We start from the raw sequence: 21,218 nt of genomic DNA on the forward strand, positions 1-21,218 counted from the left end.
TGTATTGTTTTAACTGACAGCATTTTGTCCTGTTGAAATGATTGTGTCATTTTAAATATTAAAGTTAAATGGAGCAGTTGACAGAAATAGCTCTATGGGGGTGGGGACCGTTACAATAGCACGTAATGATTTGTATTGTTAAATTTGATTGCATCACCTGCGTTGGAAGAAAAAAAACGTGAACCTGAGTATGGTGTGAAAAATAATTTCATTCCCCATATTCCTGTAAAAGGCACTGGTTACAGCTATGTTCTGACTTCTAAATTGATGTTCAGAATTATTCAGTAAACATTACGGTGACACCAAAAATGACCAGTAAACCCACCCTAAACTCAATATCAGTGATTTATAACCCCAAATCTCCGCCTGCGGGTGTTGCTCCTGTCACCCTGCCTCCGCCTGTCAAACTTCTCACCTCCCGAGTTCTGATAGACCCACTTCTCGTACTTCACACTGCAAGCCATTCACCAACTCTCACTGGTCTCCTGTGTCCGAAATTTATTTTAGCTCAGTTTTACTAATGCATATTCACTTCACCACTGTCAATTACTTAAAAGGGTACATGTGTGCAACACGTTCTCACTCCCAAAGTGTGTAAGGTGGTCTGTAAAAAAAAAAAAGAAGAAATTTTCTATGTGCTCCTTGCAACATTCGTTTAAAATGTCACCCAATAAGCCCGGTGTTTTGTCCTGATCTGTAGTCCTGAGAGTTTCGATACTTAAGTCGTCATGTAGACACGCCCAGATTGATTGTTTCTATCAGTAAATCCATTAATATCGTTAAAGGTTCTCTATTGGCTTAAGCTGTTCTCTACTATTCTCAACTTTTTGAGAGTAAGTCAGACCGGGGGTGGGGTGGGGAGGGGAGCTGTAGGTTTCAGTCACGACCTTAGCTGATATCTAATTAGTGGGGATTATCTACACCTCTCCGCTTTTTGTGCAGGCTGAGTGAATTATTGTTTTAAGGGATTTTGAGTGGCTTAAAGGGGATCTGACAAGTCCGCTGTCCAAGTCGCAAGTAAAAGTATGAAAAGACAGAAACTGGTGGTGATGATTCCTTGATGAGGGACATGATTATGTGGGCTAAAGCCAGAAAGCGAATCAGCGGGATTAAACGTGATCAGCCTGAAAGGATCATCCAATGCTTAAACCTGCATATAACTTACAGTTTTTTAATATTTTATCAAAAGTCAAACTAAACATATTATGAAATAAAATGACCTTGCAATGCTACATTTTAATTGTCATAGCCCTTACGTGTCTTATGTGTCTTTACTCGTGTAAATCCCAGACTGTTTTCGCACCAAGTTGTTTCCCAGGGAAACATCTATTATCCTATTATCACAACGGTGCCAATTTCGCCGATGTGTGAGGCGGTATTTACATGACTATATACTGTCACTCCTGAAAAGCTGTAAGGCTTTGTAGTACCCAGTGTCCCCATGGGATACTGGTGCCATCTCCCGAATGTTTCAAGTGATTTTATTTATATTATCTTTTAGCTAAGCTATCTTCGATTTGTGTGCACATAAAGATGAACAATAATCACCACAATGAACCCATACAGAGATTACTTTTTGTGTGAATAATGATCTTCTATTAGTCAAAAATAATAATTTTATTCTTAAATGTCTCCAAATCCGGGGGATTATTAGAAGATGGTTTTAATTATTCTATACGTAGTGCTCATATGGATTCACATATACTGACACACATACATATACTTTAAATCCATGCATATACTTTGTTTTTATAATTAGCATCAGAGCCTGGGAACAACAGGTGAATTCGTCTGCGTTGCTTCTTTGAAGTGCACTTATGCACCGACAATTCCTATTTGTCCATGGGAAGCCCCAGCCAATGTCGTTGACGCATTTCACAGTAAAATGTTACTTGCTGGACAAATCTGTCTGTCAAAGGGGGCACGACCATATAAATATCATGAGCGCCGAGTAGGGCGACAAACTTCAGTCGCCTCCTTCTTTTCTTGGCGCTCACATCTGGAATACGTCACACTAGCCTCTGCTTGGAATACACACGCTATGCAACCACTGAATTTCTCTGCAGTCTTGGTTCTGTTCCTGTGTTGTCTTTTTCAGCTGTCATCTGCTTGGTATGTCCTTTTTTTCTCTCGTAAAGAAAGTTTTAAATGCTATAGTTTCTATGGGTTTGCAATTGGTAAAATAACTTACAGGTTTAACATAGCTATCTTTTTTCCCCTCTACAGGACCATGAATAATTTCTTGATGACTGGACCTAAGGTAATACCATTTAAGATTTTAAGAATGAGTGTTGCGTAAAAGCTGTTCCTTCCAGCCAAATTCTATGTAATTAGCACTAACATTAATATTCATAACTTCCTTTCCTTTCTCATCCAAGGCCTATCTGACCTATGCCAGCAGCGTGCGAGTGGGCGCACAGAGTGGGATACAAGAGTGTAAACGCCAGTTCGCTTTGGAGAAGTGGAACTGTCCAGAGAACACGCTTTCTTTGTCCCCACACAACGGCATGCGGAGTGGTAAGAACTCTTTTTGAATCAAATCTATGGCAACTAAAATTAGTGAGGTCGTGCGCTTTTTTTGAGAGCAATCTTGAAGCGCCTGTGCGTAAAGTGCTTTTCACGCACAAAACTAGAACTCATCAGTTACGCATTATTCGTGCCAAACTGGATATCCAAGTAAAAAAATCCGGATTTCTTTGTTTGTTATTTATTTTAGCCACAAGGGAAACTTCTTTCGTCCATGCCATCAGCGCTGCCGGAGTGATGTACACGCTCACCAAGAACTGTACGGCTGGGGACTTTGACAACTGCGGCTGCGATGACTCCAAAATTGGACAGCCGGGTAAACATGTATTCCATGAGCATTCTATCCGCGGTTACAGTAAGCGATTTCTAAATTGGCTTGTATTCCTACAGCGAAATAACGTCATGTGCTATTTTGTCTCAGGCGGTGTAGGGTGGATTTGGGGAGGATGCAGTGACAATGTTGCTTTTGGGGAGAAGATCTCCAAACAGTTTGTGGACGCGCTGGAAGATGGGCATGACTCGCGCGCAGCGGTCAACTTGCATAACAACAAGGCAGGCAGACTGGTAAGATTTGATCTTAATATTATTGACGGTTTTTTTTTTTATGTCAATAGTGTTCTGACACAGCGTAATAAATGAAAAACGAGATCGTTGTTTTTGTTTGGCTTTCTGTTTATTTTTTGGTAAAACGTTTGTGCTCTCGACAGGCAATCAAAGCAACCATGAGGAAAGCCTGCAAATGTCACGGAGTATCTGGAAGCTGCACCATCCAAACCTGCTGGATGCAGATGGCCGATTTCAGAGAAGTGGGCAACTACTTGAAGATGAAGTACAAACATGCAAAGGAACTGGAAATGGACAAGAAAGCGGCGAGAGCAGGGAACAGCGCGGACAACCGAGACGCAGTCACGCACACTTTTTTGAGCGTCGCTACAAGGGAACTCATTTACCTGGAGAGTTCTCCAAATTACTGCGTCAAGAACCAGACCCTCGGACTCCACGGTACAGAGGGACGGGAGTGCTTTAAGGAGGACAAGAACATGTCCGAGTGGGAGAAAAATAGCTGCCGCAGATTGTGCAATGAATGCGACCTAAAAGTGGTGAAGAAGCGCACAGAGGTTTTCACCAGCTGCAACTGCAAATTTCACTGGTGTTGCACAGTTAAGTGTGAAAAATGCAAGCGAGTTGTAGCCAAATACTTTTGCGCGCACAAAAGTGGGAGGAAAAAGAACAAAAAAGGCAGGAACAGTGCGCATCAACAATGACTGGGATCTCTTGCAAAATTTGAACTCTTCACATTATTCGATAAATATGATTTTCATCATATTAACCAGTTTTATATTTACGAACTACATGAGAAATTATTCTGCATCACATGAATGTTATTTAAATTGTTTAGCTAAAGTCCTTTAAAGCACCTTTCCCCCCTTTAGTTTTGAATGGAGTGTGTATAGGTCAAATTTTGTCTTGTGGACCAAAATCTCCAAGCATTGGAGCAACAGTAGCAGTGTTGGGAACTTGGGAGTTCCGAGGATGTTTGTTCGCTGTTTATCACGTGTGACTACTGAAATTGGTTTAATATTTAAAAGTCTACCTAATAATTATTTAAAATAATAAATATTTTTATACAATACACGTAACTGCCTCCCAGTTTGTCGGTGGTAAAATTCTGAGTCTTTTAGTCTTATATGCGGGTGCCTTGGTGTCATACAGTCTTTGGTAGGTAAATAAATTACTTCCTAATGCCAACCTTTGAAGTGCGAATAGGCGTCTCCTGAACCAGTCACCCAATCAGCTTTCTCGGGTCTCAAGACAAAGAAGAAGACTTATTTGGTCCTCAGTCAAGTAAAGGACAAAGCTGCAGCACACGGGGTCAAAATACCTACATCTCTATAAGCAGGATAACGACAACGGGATAGGTGAAGATGGCGCAATCAATTTTTTGGCTGCTGTTTGTTTCGTGTAGAATCAATCCTGGATACGCTTGGTAAGACATGTATACACTAGTTGCATGCATGCTTTAAAATAAGTGAACAGAAGACAGAATTATATGACTTTTATTATTATTATTATCATTATTATTATTGTTCTCAGGGTCGCAAGCAATTTTCTGATGACGGGGTCAAAGGTATATATACATATATATTTGATTGCTTTTATTGTGGCAACATTTTTTTCCACATTTCAAATGTAATAAAAACAAAATAAAGGACAGACTGTCACTGCCTCTTCTGCAGGACTATCTCACCTACGCAAAGAGCGTGCAGGTGGGCACACAGACTGGCGTCCAGGAGTGCAAACGCCAGTTTGCCTGGGATAGATGGAACTGCCCCGACAGCGCAACCCAGCTTAAAGGACTGAAACGAGGTAGTTATTGTTTCTCTATTGAGCCTCAAGTTTTATTCGGCATTTCCAACCAAATGATTGGTTTTCCCAGATTTTCCTGGCAAAAAGTAATTTCCAGTGTTTCTATGCTTTTTATGTGTTAATTAAAGCAATTAAATCAATTAAAATATCTTTACAGAACTATTGTTAGACTTGTTGCAATCTCTGCTACGCCCCTGGCCAGACCTGCCTTTAAAATACTCTTTTACCCGTGCTTGAATATGCACACGCACACCCATGGATGTGGATCTATTTTTCATGTTTTTGATGCTGATTTAGTTGGTGACCTTTGGACATGTTGACCTTTATACCACTTTATTTTTCTTTGTACCTTTGTAGTGTGGCCTTGATTATCACAGAGTTATAATAAAAACAATGCAACATTCTACACGTTATTAGTCAATGCTGGTTATGTATTCTCCTATAAGAGGCTGTGGCAGTAGACCTTGTATGTTTCCTCTCATTCAGCCACCAGAGAAACGGCTTTCGTTCATGCTATCAGTTCAGCAGGGGTCATGTACACTCTGACCAGGAACTGCAGTCTTGGCGAACTCGAAAACTGTGGCTGCGATGGTTCAAAGAACGGAAAGCTTGGTGAGTCAACGTACGAGTTACAGCGCCATTTGTCAACATGCAAGTTCTTAATTAATGATCTTTAAGTATTCAAAACTGTGTCGTGCAGGCGGTCGCGGATGGTTGTGGGGTGGCTGCAGTGCTAACGTGGAGTTTGGAGAGAGGATTTCCAAAGAGTACGTGGATGCGGAAGAGACGGGTCAGGACTCTAGGGCTGCTGTCAACCTCCACAACAACGCGGCTGGCCGATTGGTGAGTTGTTTTCAAACGACACGCACTTCTTTACTAACCCTTCATCACTCAGCGCTAAGGCATCAGCAGCCGTTAACAGAACCTTGTTTCCAACAGGCCGTGAAAGACACAATGACGCGTATCTGCAGATGCCACGGAATGTCTGAGAGCTGCAGTGTCAAAACCTGCTGGACACAGCTGTCCGATTTCAGAGCCGTGGGCAATTACTTGAGGATCAAGTACATTCACGCTGAAAAGCTGGACATCGACCAAAAGCGCATGAACGCCGGTAACAGCGCGGATATCCAAGGTGCCATCATGGACGCGCTCGGCAGCATCGCACAGTCAGAGCTCATCTACCTACAGGACTCTCCAGACTACTGCAGGAAGAACGCCAGCTTGGGGGCGCACGGCACGGAGGGCAGGGAGTGTCTGCTGCACGGACAGGGCTTGACGCAAGGGGAAAGAAGGAGCTGCCGCAGGCTGTGTCACGAATGCGGCCTGGGAGTGGAAGAAAAGCGCACGGAGGTGATGAGTAGCTGTAACTGCAAATTCCACTGGTGCTGTAAGGTGCACTGCGATGACTGCGCCCACGTTACAGTCAAACACGTGTGCGGCAGGAAGGACGGTGGGGATGGAAAACGAAGAGATCGTGGACCCAAATGAAAACGACTGCGTTTATGGATTTGTCTGTTTGCACTTTCCCCCCCTCTTTCGTGTATGATATCCTAGTGTCTATTTATTAAGAATGCTGTAATTAAAATAAAAATGTAAAAAAAAAAACTTCTAAATATTTGTATCTACAATTTCAGTTTTTCTCTAGAAGAGGGCCACCACAGTTTCTGACACCGCGCACGCACATAATAAGAATCAACTGCATGCATTTTAAAAGGGGGATTACAGGGATAACATCGTGCAGTTTACGCCACACCGAGGTGTCGATCCAGCGTTTATCCGCCACCACTTTGATGTCAATGTGGATTGACTTTTATTCAAAGAGCAAAGAGCCTTTGAAAGACAAATTAGGGAAGCGCTTCCACCATTCAAGTTACAGTGTTTGGTTGGTAATCGGCGACACCATTGCCCACGCTAGTCTTTGTCACATTCCAAATGGAATGCAAATGTGTCTCAACACATTAAAGCTAAAGCCTGGTGTTTATTCGCTGTTACATGAATCTTGTATATGCAATCAGACACTTATATAAAAGCATGACTCACTTTTTTCCCCTGAAAAGCAAGATGATTTCTAATCTTATCATCTGCAAGTAATTAGGTATTAGTATTAGATCTATCTCTGCTGGCATGTCAGTTTTTCTCTCCTGTACCCCCTGTATCTCCAAAACCTTGCCTCTCAGCTGGATGTGTCATAAATCTGCCACTGATTCCACTAAATGACTGATGGCATGGATATTACCTTCTTCAGGGGGCCCATGGCTGGAGGGGAAGGCGTAGGGGGAGGGAATGTTAACAGTTATGGGTCTGGTGACAGGTCTGTTTCACTTATCTTTACAGAACAGTTACTGTTGCACCAATAAAAACACAGAGATAAGTGAGAAATTCTGACATGAATTATCAGACTATCTGGTGTCTCTACATCATAAAGCCCCGAGACCTGGGGCAAAACAGCGAATGCATTTCACTTTTTCAGTTTTCAACCATGTTTGCAATGTGAAATTAGGCATGTCATATTAAATCTAAACACAAACACTGTGGCAAATAGTTACACAACTCTACAAATAAACAGACTACTGTTAGCGTATGTACTGTTTGGGGACAAAATTGGGTTCTAACACAACCAAGGATCAAAGAAGCATAACATCAAGTTAAATTCCTGGCTGCAGAAGCAAACAAATAACACTCTCACCGACCTGAAACGCTCCCTCCCACACTTCCCATTTGTCTGTTTCCCCTCTAGGGATGTCCCGTATTTCCCATGCTGTCCTGCTGTGCGTTAATGAAGGTTTTGCCCCACTGGAGGCCCTCACGCTTTATCTCTACTCTCCAGTGAATACATTACTGGTGCCATATTGTTCCCATATGATGCTCAGCTGTGCTTGGATTTACTCTACAAGTGAGATGCCCCTGAGCAGACCCTGCATTTGACATTTTTTTCACCCACTAAACTGCATTTATTTATCTTTCAGGAGTTTTATGATTTTAGCATTTCAAACATTTTAGACTCAGTAAAGGAATATTTTTTTTAAGGAAGAACTTACATTGACCCATCACTTTTTATTATTTATACCACATTTGGTGGCAGTTACATGTCACAGGGGTATGTTTCCAATTCAGGATAAAAGAAGAAAACAGAGGTAGGGGGTTCTGCCACAAGGACCCCCCAGGGGAACTTGTGTATTCTCCCAGAGTGGCTCAGGGGGGTCAGAGCGTGATTGATCACCCCTTCTCATTGCTGCCCTCCTCTATCACCAGGGTGTGAGATACCAAGAGGTCTCACACAAGCTGCAGGTGGGAAAAAAGACCGAACACAACCAACAATAAGACTAAAAGGTAGAATGGTAATAAAAGTGTGTGTGTGTGTGTGTGTGTGTGTGTGTGTGTGTGTGTGTGTGTGTGTGTGTGTGTGTGTGTGTGTGTGTGTGTATATATATATATATATATATATATATATATAGATATAGATATAGATATATATATATAGATATATATATATAAAACCCTAACTCACAATGTGAGACATAACATCTACAATCCAAGCATCACTATTTATCCCGGGTTTGCATTTCAGTTTGCAAGTCTGCTGTCCATTAAAAATTGACAATCAACTTTGAGCAGACTTAACTATGTGTTAGAAATGAAATCAACAGCCTCTGTGTTTACAGATCGACCATTTGCAGTGCATGCATGCTCTATTCATAGCTTTCTGACCACAGAAGCCTTTTACTCTCTTACACAATAGGTGAGAGAGTATAAAAAAAAAACACACGCATTCTTAAAGTGTGCTTAAGCAGGGGTAATTTTAGACCGATCATTTCACAGTGATGAGTAAGATGATGGCTGGCAAGTAAAGTCACTGTGTTATCAAGTGTAAGTTATCATTCACAACAGACAAGAATGAATTTTTCTAACATTCCCTCAAAAGCAGAGGTGATGGGATGGAATGCCCAAACTCTAGCGGACTACATGCGGAAGGTGAGTATTAAAACTAGTTTGAAGGTGAAAGTAGAGATGTTTATACCTTCCAAGTACTGTAGTCTCTTGATTAACATTATTTATGAACATCTGATAAGCGCGACTGCATAATTTGCAAAAACAAAAGCTCACTTTTTAACCAAGAAAAAGATATATTTCCTGCTTTTTCATTCATGCCTTGTTTTAGTTGGTAACACCTTATCTAAAAAGTAGCATTTCACGCTAATTTAAGGAAACACCAAACATACAAGAAAACTTGCATGGTTTAAATGTGCTCAAAGCTTCACTCTCCTCTCAGCTTAAACTGCCAGGCTGTGACAGAGTAGTGACAAAGAGCAGCGTAGATGGAGCACAGTTTATGGTAAGCGTGTGTGTGTGTGTGTGTGTGTGTGTGTGTGTGTGTGTGTGTGTGTAACATTTCTTTTTTTATTATTCTGAAATCACAATAAATCTGACTTTCATGATCTCCAAATCCATGTCATGTAGAATATGACAGAGTGTGATCTGCAAGTGTTCCCCTGCCTCTTTGTCCCGTGAGTCTAACTGAAAGTGTATTTCTTACACTGACAAATTACCCAACAATTAATATCTCTGAAAACATGAAAAGGTTCATTATATTGATTGGTTGCATGTTTTTTTGTATTAAGTATTTTGGACCCTAAATTAATAAATAATATAATGATACTTACCATCTTTGATAATATTTTACTTGTCTCTGTGCTGCACCTTTATAGAGTAATTACTAAGATACAAACTGAAATCAACAAAGAAGAGCGCAAGAAGGCTACTAGTCACAAGTAAGAGCGTAAACTACATACACTATTTATATCTTCAGCTGACTCTAAAACAGTTGCTCACCGAACATAAAAAAAAACCTGTCTGTTTTATTTTTTTGTCCAGATCAAAACCGCTGAAGTATCCGAAACAAGATAAAGGTCAGTTTAACCGTGTCTGTAACATTGTGCTACCATCTTTCGTAAGGCTTCACTGTCCTCTTTTTACAATTTATTTCACTACAGTATTTGTACAAGAAGTAGACGTTTGGGAATCTGATGAGTTCGTAAGTAAATACACTAGCCACTTCATTAGGCACCCCTTGCTTGCTTGTTGGACCCCCTTTTGCTTTCAGAATCACTTAATATTTGTGGCACAGAGTGCATCAAAGTGCTGGAAACATTCCTCAGAGATTTTAGTCCATGTTTACACGATGGCATTTTGCAGTTGTTGGTTCTGATTCTAATCGTTGAGTTTGAGAGGATCTGAGCTTTGTGACGTGGTGCAGCAGCCAAACTCGACTAGATGTTTTTCAAATCTTCTACTGCCTGACTTTGATGACCATGTGTGAACTGTTGCCTCAGTTTCCTGTTCTTAGTTGACAGGAGTCGTCTTCTTCTCCTGCAGCCCATCTGCTTCAATGTGTTGTGTGTTCAGGGATGCTCTTTTGCATAACTTGGTTGTATCGAATTACTGCTGAGTTAGTTACCATTTTGAACTCGGACATTCCACTTACTGCATATTTTCTCTTTTTCTGACCATTTTCTGTAAATCCTTTATCTATGTGAGGGAAAAACCCAGGGGTTCATCAGTTTCTGAAATATTCAGACAAGGCGATAACAATCATGCCACATTCAGCAGGTGGCTTTCAAGATGTTTGCATGCCTAAATGCACTGCCGTAAACGTGATTACCAAGTTGATATTTGTTTTAACAAGCAATTGTACGTATGCACCTAACAGCTTAATTACGCACCTAATACGTCATGTGAAATTTTTTTAAAAAGTTGCTTTTGTCATGAGTTGCACTCATGCGCTCTGCTTGTATCACATGTCTGGGCTGCGGAAAGGACAATGAGAGCGATGATCCAATCTATGAGGGTCCAGAACACGAAGCAGAGAATTACAACTGCAGTGTAGTTGAGCAACAACCAGGACAGGACAAGACAAGTGAAGCAAAGTACAAGCAGCCTGCTGCTGGAGACCTAGCGAAGCCTCCAAGACCCCCCCGAGGGCCAAAACCTCCAGACTGTCAAAGAGGTAAAGGAGAGCAATTCAGAATAATACTGTATAAAGAAATGCAGTTATATATGTAAGCATCTCAGTGCCTATATGAATTGGGGACACTTTCACAGAGATACTAGACTATATTAGACCTGTCTGTATGGGTAGAGCAGCCCTATTTTTGCTCAGAGATTAGTCTGAGACAAGACTGACAAAAACAAAGACTAATTTCAAGCCAAACAAAATAGACACTTTACCCCCAGGCTGACTCAAGACTGTGGCACCAATCAGTGACATTTGCTTTGACTAGTGTGACTCACTGGTAAAAAGAGGAATGACTTCAAATTTGCGGTTTGCTAACATTATTATGCAGCTTTTTTTGAGGCTGTAGCACTGAAAATGTAGCTCTGCTACAGGTTTCTGTGATGAGAATTTTATGCAGCATGTTATGCCTACCTACACTGTACAATTTCTTCTAAGGTTTGACTATTTATTTATTATATTTTTTGGAAGTAGCTAATTCTCCTGCTCCTCCTTTACCTAGTATGCTTTGAAACCAGAACTGGCATTAATGTGTCCTGAATGTATGATAACATGTGCACAGAACCTCTTCCTGATCCACCATTCTCTCAAAGAACCTTCAAACCTCCACTGCCATCAACCCCAAGGGGGGATCACATCCTCCAAAGACCGTTAAAACCAGCAGGTAACAAAAATGTGTTGAATCAAAAAGCTGAATTTACCAGTTATGATGAGTGTTGTACGCCCATTTCATTGAAAGATTTCCTTTTTTTTTTTTTATTTATAAGTTCCTGCAAGTGTGCACTTAGACCGGAGCAAGAAGCCTGGATCATCCCAAAAAGACATTCCAAAAATAAGTATGCAACCTACAACATGCTGGAATAGTTATAGCAGGTGTCCTACAAAAGTGTTACACTGTTGTTACAATGTTTATCATTTCTATTTCACACCATCAACAATGTCCACAAGAGGGCAGTGCTGTAAAAGATACTATCAGCAAACCTCATCATCCAAAGGTGCCTGTGCCTACTGATGTGTCCAATAGGTAGAACAGCCTGAACAATTTATGAGCATAAAAAGACGTTCACTTTAATTCAATGCAACTATTTAATAATTGTGTGTGTTGAATCTCTCCTCTTTCAGGCCAAGTAAATTAATTCCAGAACCTTCAGGAGTGACACAATCTACAGAAGAATACAATTCGACACCAAGACTAAAAAAGGTATTAAAAAAAAAAAGTGCGTTAAGTTATTTATACAAATGTGAGAAAACCCAATGGTCCAATTAAGGTTTTATTTATAGATCATGAGCACTTTCAGAAAGGAAACAGCAGATCACAATGCTGTACAAAGAGAAAGAACAACAGAGATGCTTATATCTTATACACTGCCTTTTATTAACTAGTCTAACTGGAACTGTCTGTGATAGCGCTACACTTACACTGACTGTTCTATCATGGTGCGCTCAGGGCTTGGATTCGAGTTGGTATGGAGGAAAGTTGACAAGACACCAAGCTGAGGCTGCTCTTCGGGAGGTCAACAAGGTCAGATGTTGCACCTTCTCATTCTAAAGCAGACAGAAAAACACACACACACACACACACACACACACACACACACACACACACACACACACACACACACACACACACACACACACATCTGAAATGTTACTGGATGCATAATGTGAATGTATGGGTTTGTGTATTTACATGTATGTATCTTTAAGGATGGTGCCTTTGTGGTGAGGGACAGCTCTAACGGCTCAGTCGAGCACCCCTTCACCCTGATGCTGCTGTATCAAGACAAGGTTTACAACATTAAGATCCGTCACCAAGGCAATGGCTACACTCTCGGCAGTGGCCTCAAAAACACCAAGGTAAACTGGAAGCAATGACAGCGTAATGTTACAAAAAAAAAAATCAACATGCTCGCTTAAAGTAAACTATTCACATCTTGCGGCACGCCTCGGGGAATGTGTGATGCTAAGTTGTGCTGCACTGCATCATTAGGTCCCCGTCATTTTTTGTGTGTGCTGTTTGTGCTTCAGAGTTTCCCTGGGGTGAAGGAGCTGATTAACCATCACACACACACCCCGCTGCAGCTCATTGATGCCACAGACCAGTGTCATGAAGAGCACCCCCAGAGTTGTCTGCTGCACCCTACGGGACATTGACCAGCACTGACAACAGTTTTAATGTGCGTGTTCGCACCTTTCTCTGTGCTCATATATGCTAATCTGTGTGCATGCATGCATGCGTGGCCTATTCAAAATCTTTTTAAGAACATGTAAAGCAAATGTCACAATTTTCACTCTCAAAGGTCATTGTTATGCAATTCATCTTTGTGCTGCTCTCACTTGTATTTTTAGTAAACACAAAGAGAGATTTTTTTTTCTTACATGGGTCATGGTTTGTTCACAAAGGAGCACAGCATTACCTCCTTTATTCACACCTCTGAGGACTGCTGCTTAACTGCCTCTTGGATTTTTAGAGACGCCAACTTGTCAGGGTGGCCAACACAAACGATCAGATCACATTGTCTCTGATTGGTTCGCACTGCCGGCAGAAAGCAAATATCTTGTTTCACAGCTGTGTCAGATCTATCAAATATTATTACACTTTAAAACCACACAGTCTGAATTTAAAACCGAAACACAAAACATGTACTGACATATTAGGTTGCTTTCTCGTTTGTCTTGCTATTTCAAACAGCACTACTAATTCAGTGTGACTGACAACAACATATGTTTTTGTGTCCTAGATTTACATAGCAATGTAATGCAAGCCAAATTAGTTGAATCTGAGAGATGTGCTGATGGACACATTTGTCCTTTATTTAGTACATCAGGACTTAGCAGGGCAGCTCAAATAAGTCAAAAGATATAGACCAAAAACTGAGTGAGATATGTATTTGATCCCATACAATCAGCCAGAACTCAGGTTGTCCCCATGTGACACTTAATCAGTCAAACAATTATAGATACTCCTGAGCTCAACTCATTATGTATATTAAGCACACCTGTCTACAGAATTAATTTCTTCCACCAAAATAGAGACCAAAGAACTGTCAGAGGACATCAGGGACAACACTGTAGATTTGTACAAGGCTGTTATGGGCTACAAGACCATCAACAATAAGCTTGGTAAAAAGATAACAACTATTGGTGTGACTATTTTACAATTAAAGAAATATATAATGAACATTAATCGAGCCTTTGCATTTATTTAGAAGTGAAATAATGTTTTCCACTTAAGCGTCCAAAAATATTATACCTAAAACACTTTTACATCAACTTGAGTACACCTCGTATGATTTGTTGTTGGGGATAACTTAATTCATTGCAAAAATGTACTATATCAAAACATAATTTTAGATTAAACATATATATATATATATATATATATATATATATATATATATATATATATATATATATATATATATATATAGATATATATATATTTGGGTCCAGGCTTTTAGATATTTAAGTGAGCAGATAAGAAAGTCACACTGATCTGACAGTTGTTGCACAAAGCTGTCCCCCGTGGCAAAAAAAAAAAAAAAAGGTAGCTGCATGCCTCACATCAAAGAGCTTGATGGACAACCACGTGTAAAACCCTTCAGTTACTCCTATCTACCAATCAGCAGAGCACAGTTTGACAGACATCATGTAGTATCACGCAGATCTGCACCACTGACACCGACAAGCAAGGCTGAGCCAGCCCATAATGCCCTTGTAGTTATCACATTTCACATCTGGGAGTTTCATCATCTGCTTTGCATATTTGCAAATTGATCAGCAACTTCACGTTAGTGGCAAAAATGATTGTTTTCTGACATTTTTGAAGTACCAAGTAAGGGAGTCAAACATACGTGCCAGACGATCCAAGGCGCTTGAAAGGGAATCTAGCTCTCTCATTATGTTCACCAGGTCAATGCAGGTGTTAGAGGTAGCTTCTTCTTCAACCTTCTTTGTGTTCTCCATCTGAAAATGAAGTTCATACACACAAAAAACAGTCAGTCACCTATCAGCATACACAAGGTAAATCAAATGTGACAGACAATCATGAATGGCAATGTTGTATTTCAGCTAAAAGTCATCCATAACAGTAAAACTAAAACACATATTTTACTGTTTACATTTAGGGTAGGGCTCCAAAAAACAAAGAAAAAAATGACAGAACACATTTTTATTTCAATTTTTATTAATTTATTTAATTAATTTACTTAAAAAATCTTTCTAAAAAAATTACACAGACCAGGGCAGTTTAATAGTGAGAAAACAAACATTACAGTCCATTCAAATGAATAATTAACCATCAAAATACTGTTTTAGTGCAAGTAGTCAGAACTAAACAAGGCATGAATGCCCACCTCCAGCTACCAAAAACAAACAGATCCGCTGGGATTTCAATGTTAACATTTAAAAGTTAAAACTTGTTAATTCTAGTGCCTACTTGTGAACTCAAAACTCTTATAAGCATCACATCTGAGAAAGTGTTGTGACAGCAGTCTCAGCAGATTTGTCAATCTGTGACTCCTGGTCAGGGTCTCCGCAAACAGCAGCTCTACATTTGAGATAAGCTTCCTTCAGCTTTTGCATAGAGACTCCCAGCTCCGGACTAGTCCGCAACGCCACCATATCATAGGCCATCCAGGTCAGGTGCGCTGCGGGCAGACAGATAAGAAGAGAGTGACATCGCATGTTTCAGACATTTATTTTAGTTACCTAAGCTTCACGCCCAAGCTATCTGAGCTCATATTGACCTCTCTAAATATGCCACAATACCGTTAACGTCCCATACCTGACATACTCTCAACGTCTTCAATCATCCTCTCCAATTCCTTGTTCATCGCCAGCATGTCGTCGTCGCTGATGCGTGGAAGCTCGGAGCGAGTGGACGAATCGGCCATCCTGATTGCACACGTATTATTTATTTTATCACGTCTCCCTTTACAAACACCTCCGCATGAAAATAGCTAACGTTAGCTAACGCTAGGAACGAGCCTGTTACTGTTAGCAAAGTGATGTTAGGGCAGAAAAAAAGTTAGCAAAGTAGACTTCTAAAACTAAGATGTTGTAACATTTGTCGAGGCAGGCTAGCAAACTTGAGTTTTCTCGCCGGGGTCTGAAGGTAATGTTCAAAACTTATAAACTTACCTTAGGAAAGTTTGTCGGCTGCTTTGGAAAATAAGGGTCTCGCGCTAATGTAAGAAAGCAAAAAATAAGCATGCGCATTGTCATGTCACAAACGCTCACTTTGAACTGTGATGAGGTTTTAATATCCTACACAGTAATGCACTATTTTAACACATGAATTGAATAAACCTATTGTAACAAAACCTGCTATCATGCGAATAGAGTGTAGGTGACTGTATTCTTTATATTATCATAAATGGTCATTTGGATTCAGCAATGGAAGCCTATATTATTTCAAGGAGGTAATCTCGTTCCCCTAGAGTTATATAAACTGAATCTGCTTACAGTCCATTTTCCTCATTACTGCTGGAGGCAAGTATTAAGTGAGTACTTTTCCTGTTTGTTGTGTAACAATATATATATATTGATGTAATATATTGTTTTGTTCATGAACAATATACTGTTTCCTTAAGGCTATTTCTTAAGGATTTTTGAATCAGATCGTTTACTCAAGTAGTCTACTTTTATATGTTTGACATGAAATGTTTGTAAAGATTAAAAAGAAATCATAAACCAGGGTGTTAACAAAATTGTCTGCCATAGGTTAAACTTAATAGTATCCTTGTAATATCCAAAAAATATGACAAATGGTGGACAAACACCATGAGTGGAAAATTATTTTTCCACTCAAGTAGTCAACTAGCTGACAACAGGAAAAAAAAAAGAGCTCACCTGAAAAAACAGCCAATCAAAATAGAGGGGGGCGTTTCCAGAGGAAAAGATAAAAGTGTGCCAGGTGACATCTTGACATACAAGCAAGGACAAAGACAAGAGTAAAGAGAAAGAGCAGGACTTTTGGAGTGGAGAGAAAGAGTCTGAGAAGTCTTGAGAAGAAAACCCATCAAAGGCAAAGAATTAAGAAGAGACAGAGAAGTGAGAAGAAACTTGACAATGTCTTCATTTGAGGCCCAGAGTCAGTCTCCTCCTCGATGTGGCCCGCAGTTTCCGAGCCTCGGCCAGGAGCCCCCTGAACTCAGCATGTACGGCGACTGTTACTACCCTCCTCCTTCACTGCCAAGTCCTCAGCGCACTACTCCTACCACCTATGAGATAAGTGACTACACCAGCTCCTCCTCAAACCCTTACCTATGGTTTAACAGCTCTGGGATCAACACATCGCCGTACCTGGCTACCACCGGCCCGCCAGGTAATCCCGGCCCTCCGTTTGTTCCTCAGCACTATGGCATGCAGAGGCCTTACCTGGGTCCACCTGGTGCTGGCGGTCCAGGAGGGGAACTGAGCTGGTTCTCCCTCCCTTCACAAGAAGATTTGATGAAGCTGGTACGCCCCCCTTACTCCTACTCTGCTCTCATCGCTATGGCTATCCATGGAGCACCAGACAAGAGACTGACGCTGAGTCAAATTTATCAGTACGTCGCTGATAATTTCCCTTTCTACAACAAGAGCAAAGCGGGCTGGCAGAACTCTATCAGACACAACCTGTCCCTTAATGACTGCTTCAAAAAAGTGCCAAGAGATGAGGATGACCCAGGTATGTAATTTTTGCATTTTGCATAGTTATGGTTGTGCTTTGAATTACTTTAATGGAATCTATTTACGTCTCTTCCATTCTAAAAGTCTTATTTTCTTCCTTGATAATTTAGGTAAGGGCAACTACTGGACACTTGACCCAAACTGTGAAAAGATGTTCGACAATGGAAACTTCCGCCGCAAAAGAAAGAGAAAGTCTGATTCTCTGTCCAGTGGAGATGGCAGTTCAGGGCCTCCAGAATCAGGTGACAGTGAGAGGGCCAGTCCTAAACACTCCAGCAACCCCAGCCTAAACATGTCGCCCGCAACGGACAGGATTCCTTCACCTTCACTGTCAGTTCCCGGGCCGTGCCTGAGCAGCTTCTTATCTGAAATGTCTGGAGTCTCCAATGGGGGAACAAATGAGGTGGGAGGTAGTGGGTTGAGCAGGCCGCTGCAGATGAACGTTCCTTTAGATGGGCCACATAGACCCACACAGCCAGGAAGCTTTAGTACCTATTCGGCCAACTCCAGTGGTTCAGAGTGGGTACCACAAGTTCCAGCTCCACCCGCACTCTCCTCTTCACCCAGCCACTCCTCGTTAGGTTACACTAGCCCCATTCTGAATCAGTACAATGGCTCCAACAGTCATTTTTACCCTACACTGAGTTCTACAGGTGTCATCTATCATCGTGAGGGCACAGAGGTTTAATAAGACGTTGATGGGGGAGAAGGTGTTTGAAGAGACTCTTGATGGGAAATCCATCTGGTTATTTTTTTTTCTAAGAGAGGGTCCGTTGTAGAAAATACACAAACACAAAGTGTGTTTGCGCTGACTGAGACAGTTGAGATCACCAAAGCGTGTGAAAGCTGCGTAAAAAGTCTTTAATTCCCACAGGAACAGCTTAGTCAGCTGCAGCGGACTATAGTTATCACTCCCTGAAACCGCAGCCAGACTCACTATCAGATCTTCAGTCAGCTTTTATTCTAACTAAAGCTTGTTTCTATCTGATCTGAGTCATTATTAGCAGATCCTAGATCTGAAGTGCTGACATCAGGCTATTCCACTGCTATCTATGATTCTCCGATGGTATCGCCATTACAATGCTCAGCATATTTAGAGTAGGTAAATTATTCTGTTGTCTACAAAACATCTGTAGTTATTGCTGTAAAGTAAAAAACAAGTAAAAATGTTAATGTATACCATGTTTTTTTATAGTGCTAAAACAAAAGCATCTCATTGACCTACAGTCTTAACGGTAATTGCAGTTTGTAAATATGTTTATGTGTTGTGTAATTTTATACATATGAGCTGTTGGTTTGTCGCTACAACTTTTATTGTGTAAAATGGATTTGCAATGTATGGTGTGTACTATATTTGTTGCATTTTGATATGAATAAAAGGTTTGAGTTACAGCTGCATTTTCCTTATTATTTATTTATTTTCATTTTTTTATTTTAAGATAAATAAATTACACTTTCCCAGTCAATAAACTACCCATAGGCAATCACAAACACTTACCAAAAAAAAGACAAAAATAAAATGATAAGCACTTCGTGACAAAAAAAAATAGTCCTGTCTGAAAAGCGATGACCAGTACTGTGGAACCTGCATGTCGGTGTAACCTGATCTTTGTGTGATGGATAGTTAACTGATTCTCCTAAACGGTGAAAATCCACATTCCCATGCTGTCCCTCTTCCCTACTCTAAACATTAAAGTCATTCTCTATCACACCATCTGTGCACACATACTGCTGACTGGATGCAAGCAGCTTCATTAGGGGAAAGGGGACCAACTGTAAAACAGCTGTAAAGATGCTGATGCATGAATTACCAACTAAATGGAACACAGCAGCTCAATCCAGTTTGCATTTGTTATTACCCGATGAATTTTAATACTGTCAAAACTGTATACCAAATGAGAACAATCCTAACAATAAACGAGAACGAATTAAATCAAAGTGCCAAGAATAAATAAGCTTTTTATTTGTACATCAATAAATAAAACAAAAATGCGTAAATATTTAAGTGTTGTATACATTTTGGAGAAAAAAATATAACATCTAATAAAGAAATAGTACTTATTACAAAACTTGTGTAAACTGAATTTGCAACTTTAATGTAACTTTGTAAAGTCAGATCTATCCAAGAAATTGGATTTATATATCTTGACAAAGTATTTCTTACCAGCACAGCCATATAACAAGATAGCTTACATTTTGTATTTAAGCACTTGGAATTTATTAAAGTATACATGTATACTAGATTTGTGAAAATTTGAAAAATCCATCTAACAATAATAATAATAAAAAAACATTAAAAGCAATGCCTATCGTCTTGGTTGTTTTAATTTGTTCTTTTGTTGATTTTTGGTATTTAAAACGATCTAAACTCTTTGATCAATGTCACCCTCGGGCCTTTATTTACCCTGAAATAAAGGCAGCATGACACTCATTTACGCTAAACACAAAAACAAGAAGAACAAGAAGAAGAAGATGGAAAAGACATGGAAAAGACACACTTTCAGAAACAGATCAGGTGGAATTTAACATCTTGGCACAAATGACAAAGTGTACGAGGTCAACCTGTCAAAATTTGCATAACTGATTTTAAAGAAGTTGCGTTCAGATGGGCCATAAAGTCTTGTTTTATTACTTGTGTCAGACTTGCTAGGATATCTGATTTAACTGTTTGAAAAATAGCCACCCTTATGCCAAACCTAAACTCTTCAACTCATTCAGGGAATTAGTCTTCTCGGAGGCAATATGATTTCCAAGTATATGAAGATTCAGAAAAAGACAAAGAGACGGAAGTCAGAGATAAAGGTAAGAGGAGGAACGTATAGTCAGTATTGCTGCATATGCGTTCCAACATGTCACACTTCTATCTCTAAATCCTTTGGCACATTGAAAGGTTCATGCAGCCAATTAGTTTATTCCCCCCCACCCCCCCACCCCCACCCCCTAACTCCATATCGTGTGCAGACTTTGTACTGGCAGGTAAAAGTCCTTTTTGCCTAGTCGATTAAGCCTGAGTACTTTTGCCAACAGAAACATTATAGGACTTTTGTTTCGGAGACTCCAAAGGAAACTGTCATTTTAGGCAGACAGTACAAAATCGATGCAAATTCTTAACTGTTTATCACATCAAGGCTGGAAATCGTGTAATCTGGAATTCCAGGTGGAGCCTTTCAAATAATAAACGGTAAAACCTGAGGGATTTCACTTACAGACTTCTCTGAAACCAAAGTCAATTTTCTTTTAATGAAACTCATAACACAATATGTTTCAGTATCTTGGAACTTCCCCTGCCTGTTACTCTGTTTATTGATTTAGACTGAACATTGTCTTTATGTGGACAGATCATGCATTCGTCTTACGTGATATAACATCCAATTATGCTTTATTTCCCTCCTGGCAGTTCTTCTCACCGGTCTTTATCTGTTGCTGAGTCCAAAACTGCGTGTCTACTGAAATAAAAACTTTTAAGAGGTGCTTGAATCTCTGTCTTTACCTTATAAAAATGATAGTGAAAGTGAAAAATTAAGCCAATAAGCACTTGTATTGACAACTAATCTGCATCTATTGTGAGGCACAGTAGCTTTTCTGTGTCTCAGGGATACCCAGTAGAGCATCCATTAATCATACAGAGCTGTGAACCTTC

General features: G+C 40.2%; 5 protein-coding genes across 6 annotated transcripts; 4 read left to right on the plus strand and 1 right to left on the minus strand.

Moving 5' to 3' along the window:
- The first annotated feature begins 879 nt into the window (after positions 1-879).
- LOC146582011 (protein Wnt-8a-like) lies at positions 880-4,159 on the plus strand. 2 transcript variants are annotated; one of them, XM_085289764.1, is made up of 6 exons: positions 880-2,112; positions 2,227-2,260; positions 2,379-2,517; positions 2,717-2,842; positions 2,948-3,090; positions 3,234-4,159. In XM_085289764.1, exons 1-6 carry the CDS (start codon positions 1,886-1,888, stop codon positions 3,789-3,791), a joined length of 1,227 nt encoding a protein of 408 aa, XP_085145890.1. In that variant the 5' UTR covers positions 880-1,885; the 3' UTR covers positions 3,792-4,159. The 2 variants fall into 2 exon arrangements, with proteins under 2 accessions (XP_085145890.1, XP_085145882.1); XM_085289756.1 differs by having other exon boundaries at positions 880-2,260.
- Positions 4,160-4,302: 143 nt separating this feature from the next.
- On the plus strand, positions 4,303-6,498 carry LOC146582012 (protein Wnt-8-like). The gene is made up of 6 exons (XM_085289777.1): positions 4,303-4,513; positions 4,621-4,654; positions 4,764-4,893; positions 5,380-5,505; positions 5,594-5,736; positions 5,833-6,498. The coding sequence occupies exons 1-6, from the start codon at positions 4,452-4,454 to the stop codon at positions 6,379-6,381; spliced, it is 1,044 nt and encodes a 347-aa protein (XP_085145903.1). The 5' UTR covers positions 4,303-4,451; the 3' UTR covers positions 6,382-6,498.
- Positions 6,499-8,730: 2,232 nt separating this feature from the next.
- lcp2b (lymphocyte cytosolic protein 2b) lies at positions 8,731-13,994 on the plus strand. The gene is made up of 14 exons (XM_085289801.1): positions 8,731-8,865; positions 9,164-9,226; positions 9,352-9,398; positions 9,600-9,662; positions 9,766-9,800; positions 9,885-9,925; positions 10,708-10,897; positions 11,466-11,567; positions 11,671-11,739; positions 11,852-11,927; positions 12,026-12,104; positions 12,351-12,425; positions 12,611-12,760; positions 12,932-13,994. The coding sequence occupies exons 1-14, from the start codon at positions 8,788-8,790 to the stop codon at positions 13,055-13,057; spliced, it is 1,194 nt and encodes a 397-aa protein (XP_085145927.1). The 5' UTR covers positions 8,731-8,787; the 3' UTR covers positions 13,058-13,994.
- A 1,103-nt stretch (positions 13,995-15,097) lies between these two features.
- syce3 (synaptonemal complex central element protein 3) lies at positions 15,098-16,187 on the minus strand. Its single transcript, XM_085289827.1, has 3 exons — positions 16,046-16,187; positions 15,690-15,799; positions 15,098-15,552 (listed from the first exon to the last, which is right to left on the minus strand). The coding sequence occupies exons 2-3, from the start codon at positions 15,796-15,798 to the stop codon at positions 15,368-15,370; spliced, it is 294 nt and encodes a 97-aa protein (XP_085145953.1). The 5' UTR covers position 15,799; positions 16,046-16,187; the 3' UTR covers positions 15,098-15,367.
- Positions 16,188-16,787: 600 nt separating this feature from the next.
- foxi3b (forkhead box I3b) lies at positions 16,788-19,393 on the plus strand. Its single transcript, XM_085289814.1, has 2 exons — positions 16,788-17,576; positions 17,689-19,393. Exons 1-2 carry the CDS (start codon positions 16,976-16,978, stop codon positions 18,264-18,266), a joined length of 1,179 nt encoding a protein of 392 aa, XP_085145940.1. The 5' UTR covers positions 16,788-16,975; the 3' UTR covers positions 18,267-19,393.
- The last annotated feature ends 1,825 nt before the right edge of the window (positions 19,394-21,218 follow it).

Source organism: Mchenga conophoros, linkage group LG2, assembly GCF_057382185.1.
Source record: "Mchenga conophoros isolate Kocher_MC1m ecotype Shallow Benthic linkage group LG2, M_conophoros_male_GT1.1, whole genome shotgun sequence".
NCBI classification, from domain to species: Eukaryota; Metazoa; Chordata; class Actinopteri; order Cichliformes; family Cichlidae; genus Mchenga; species Mchenga conophoros.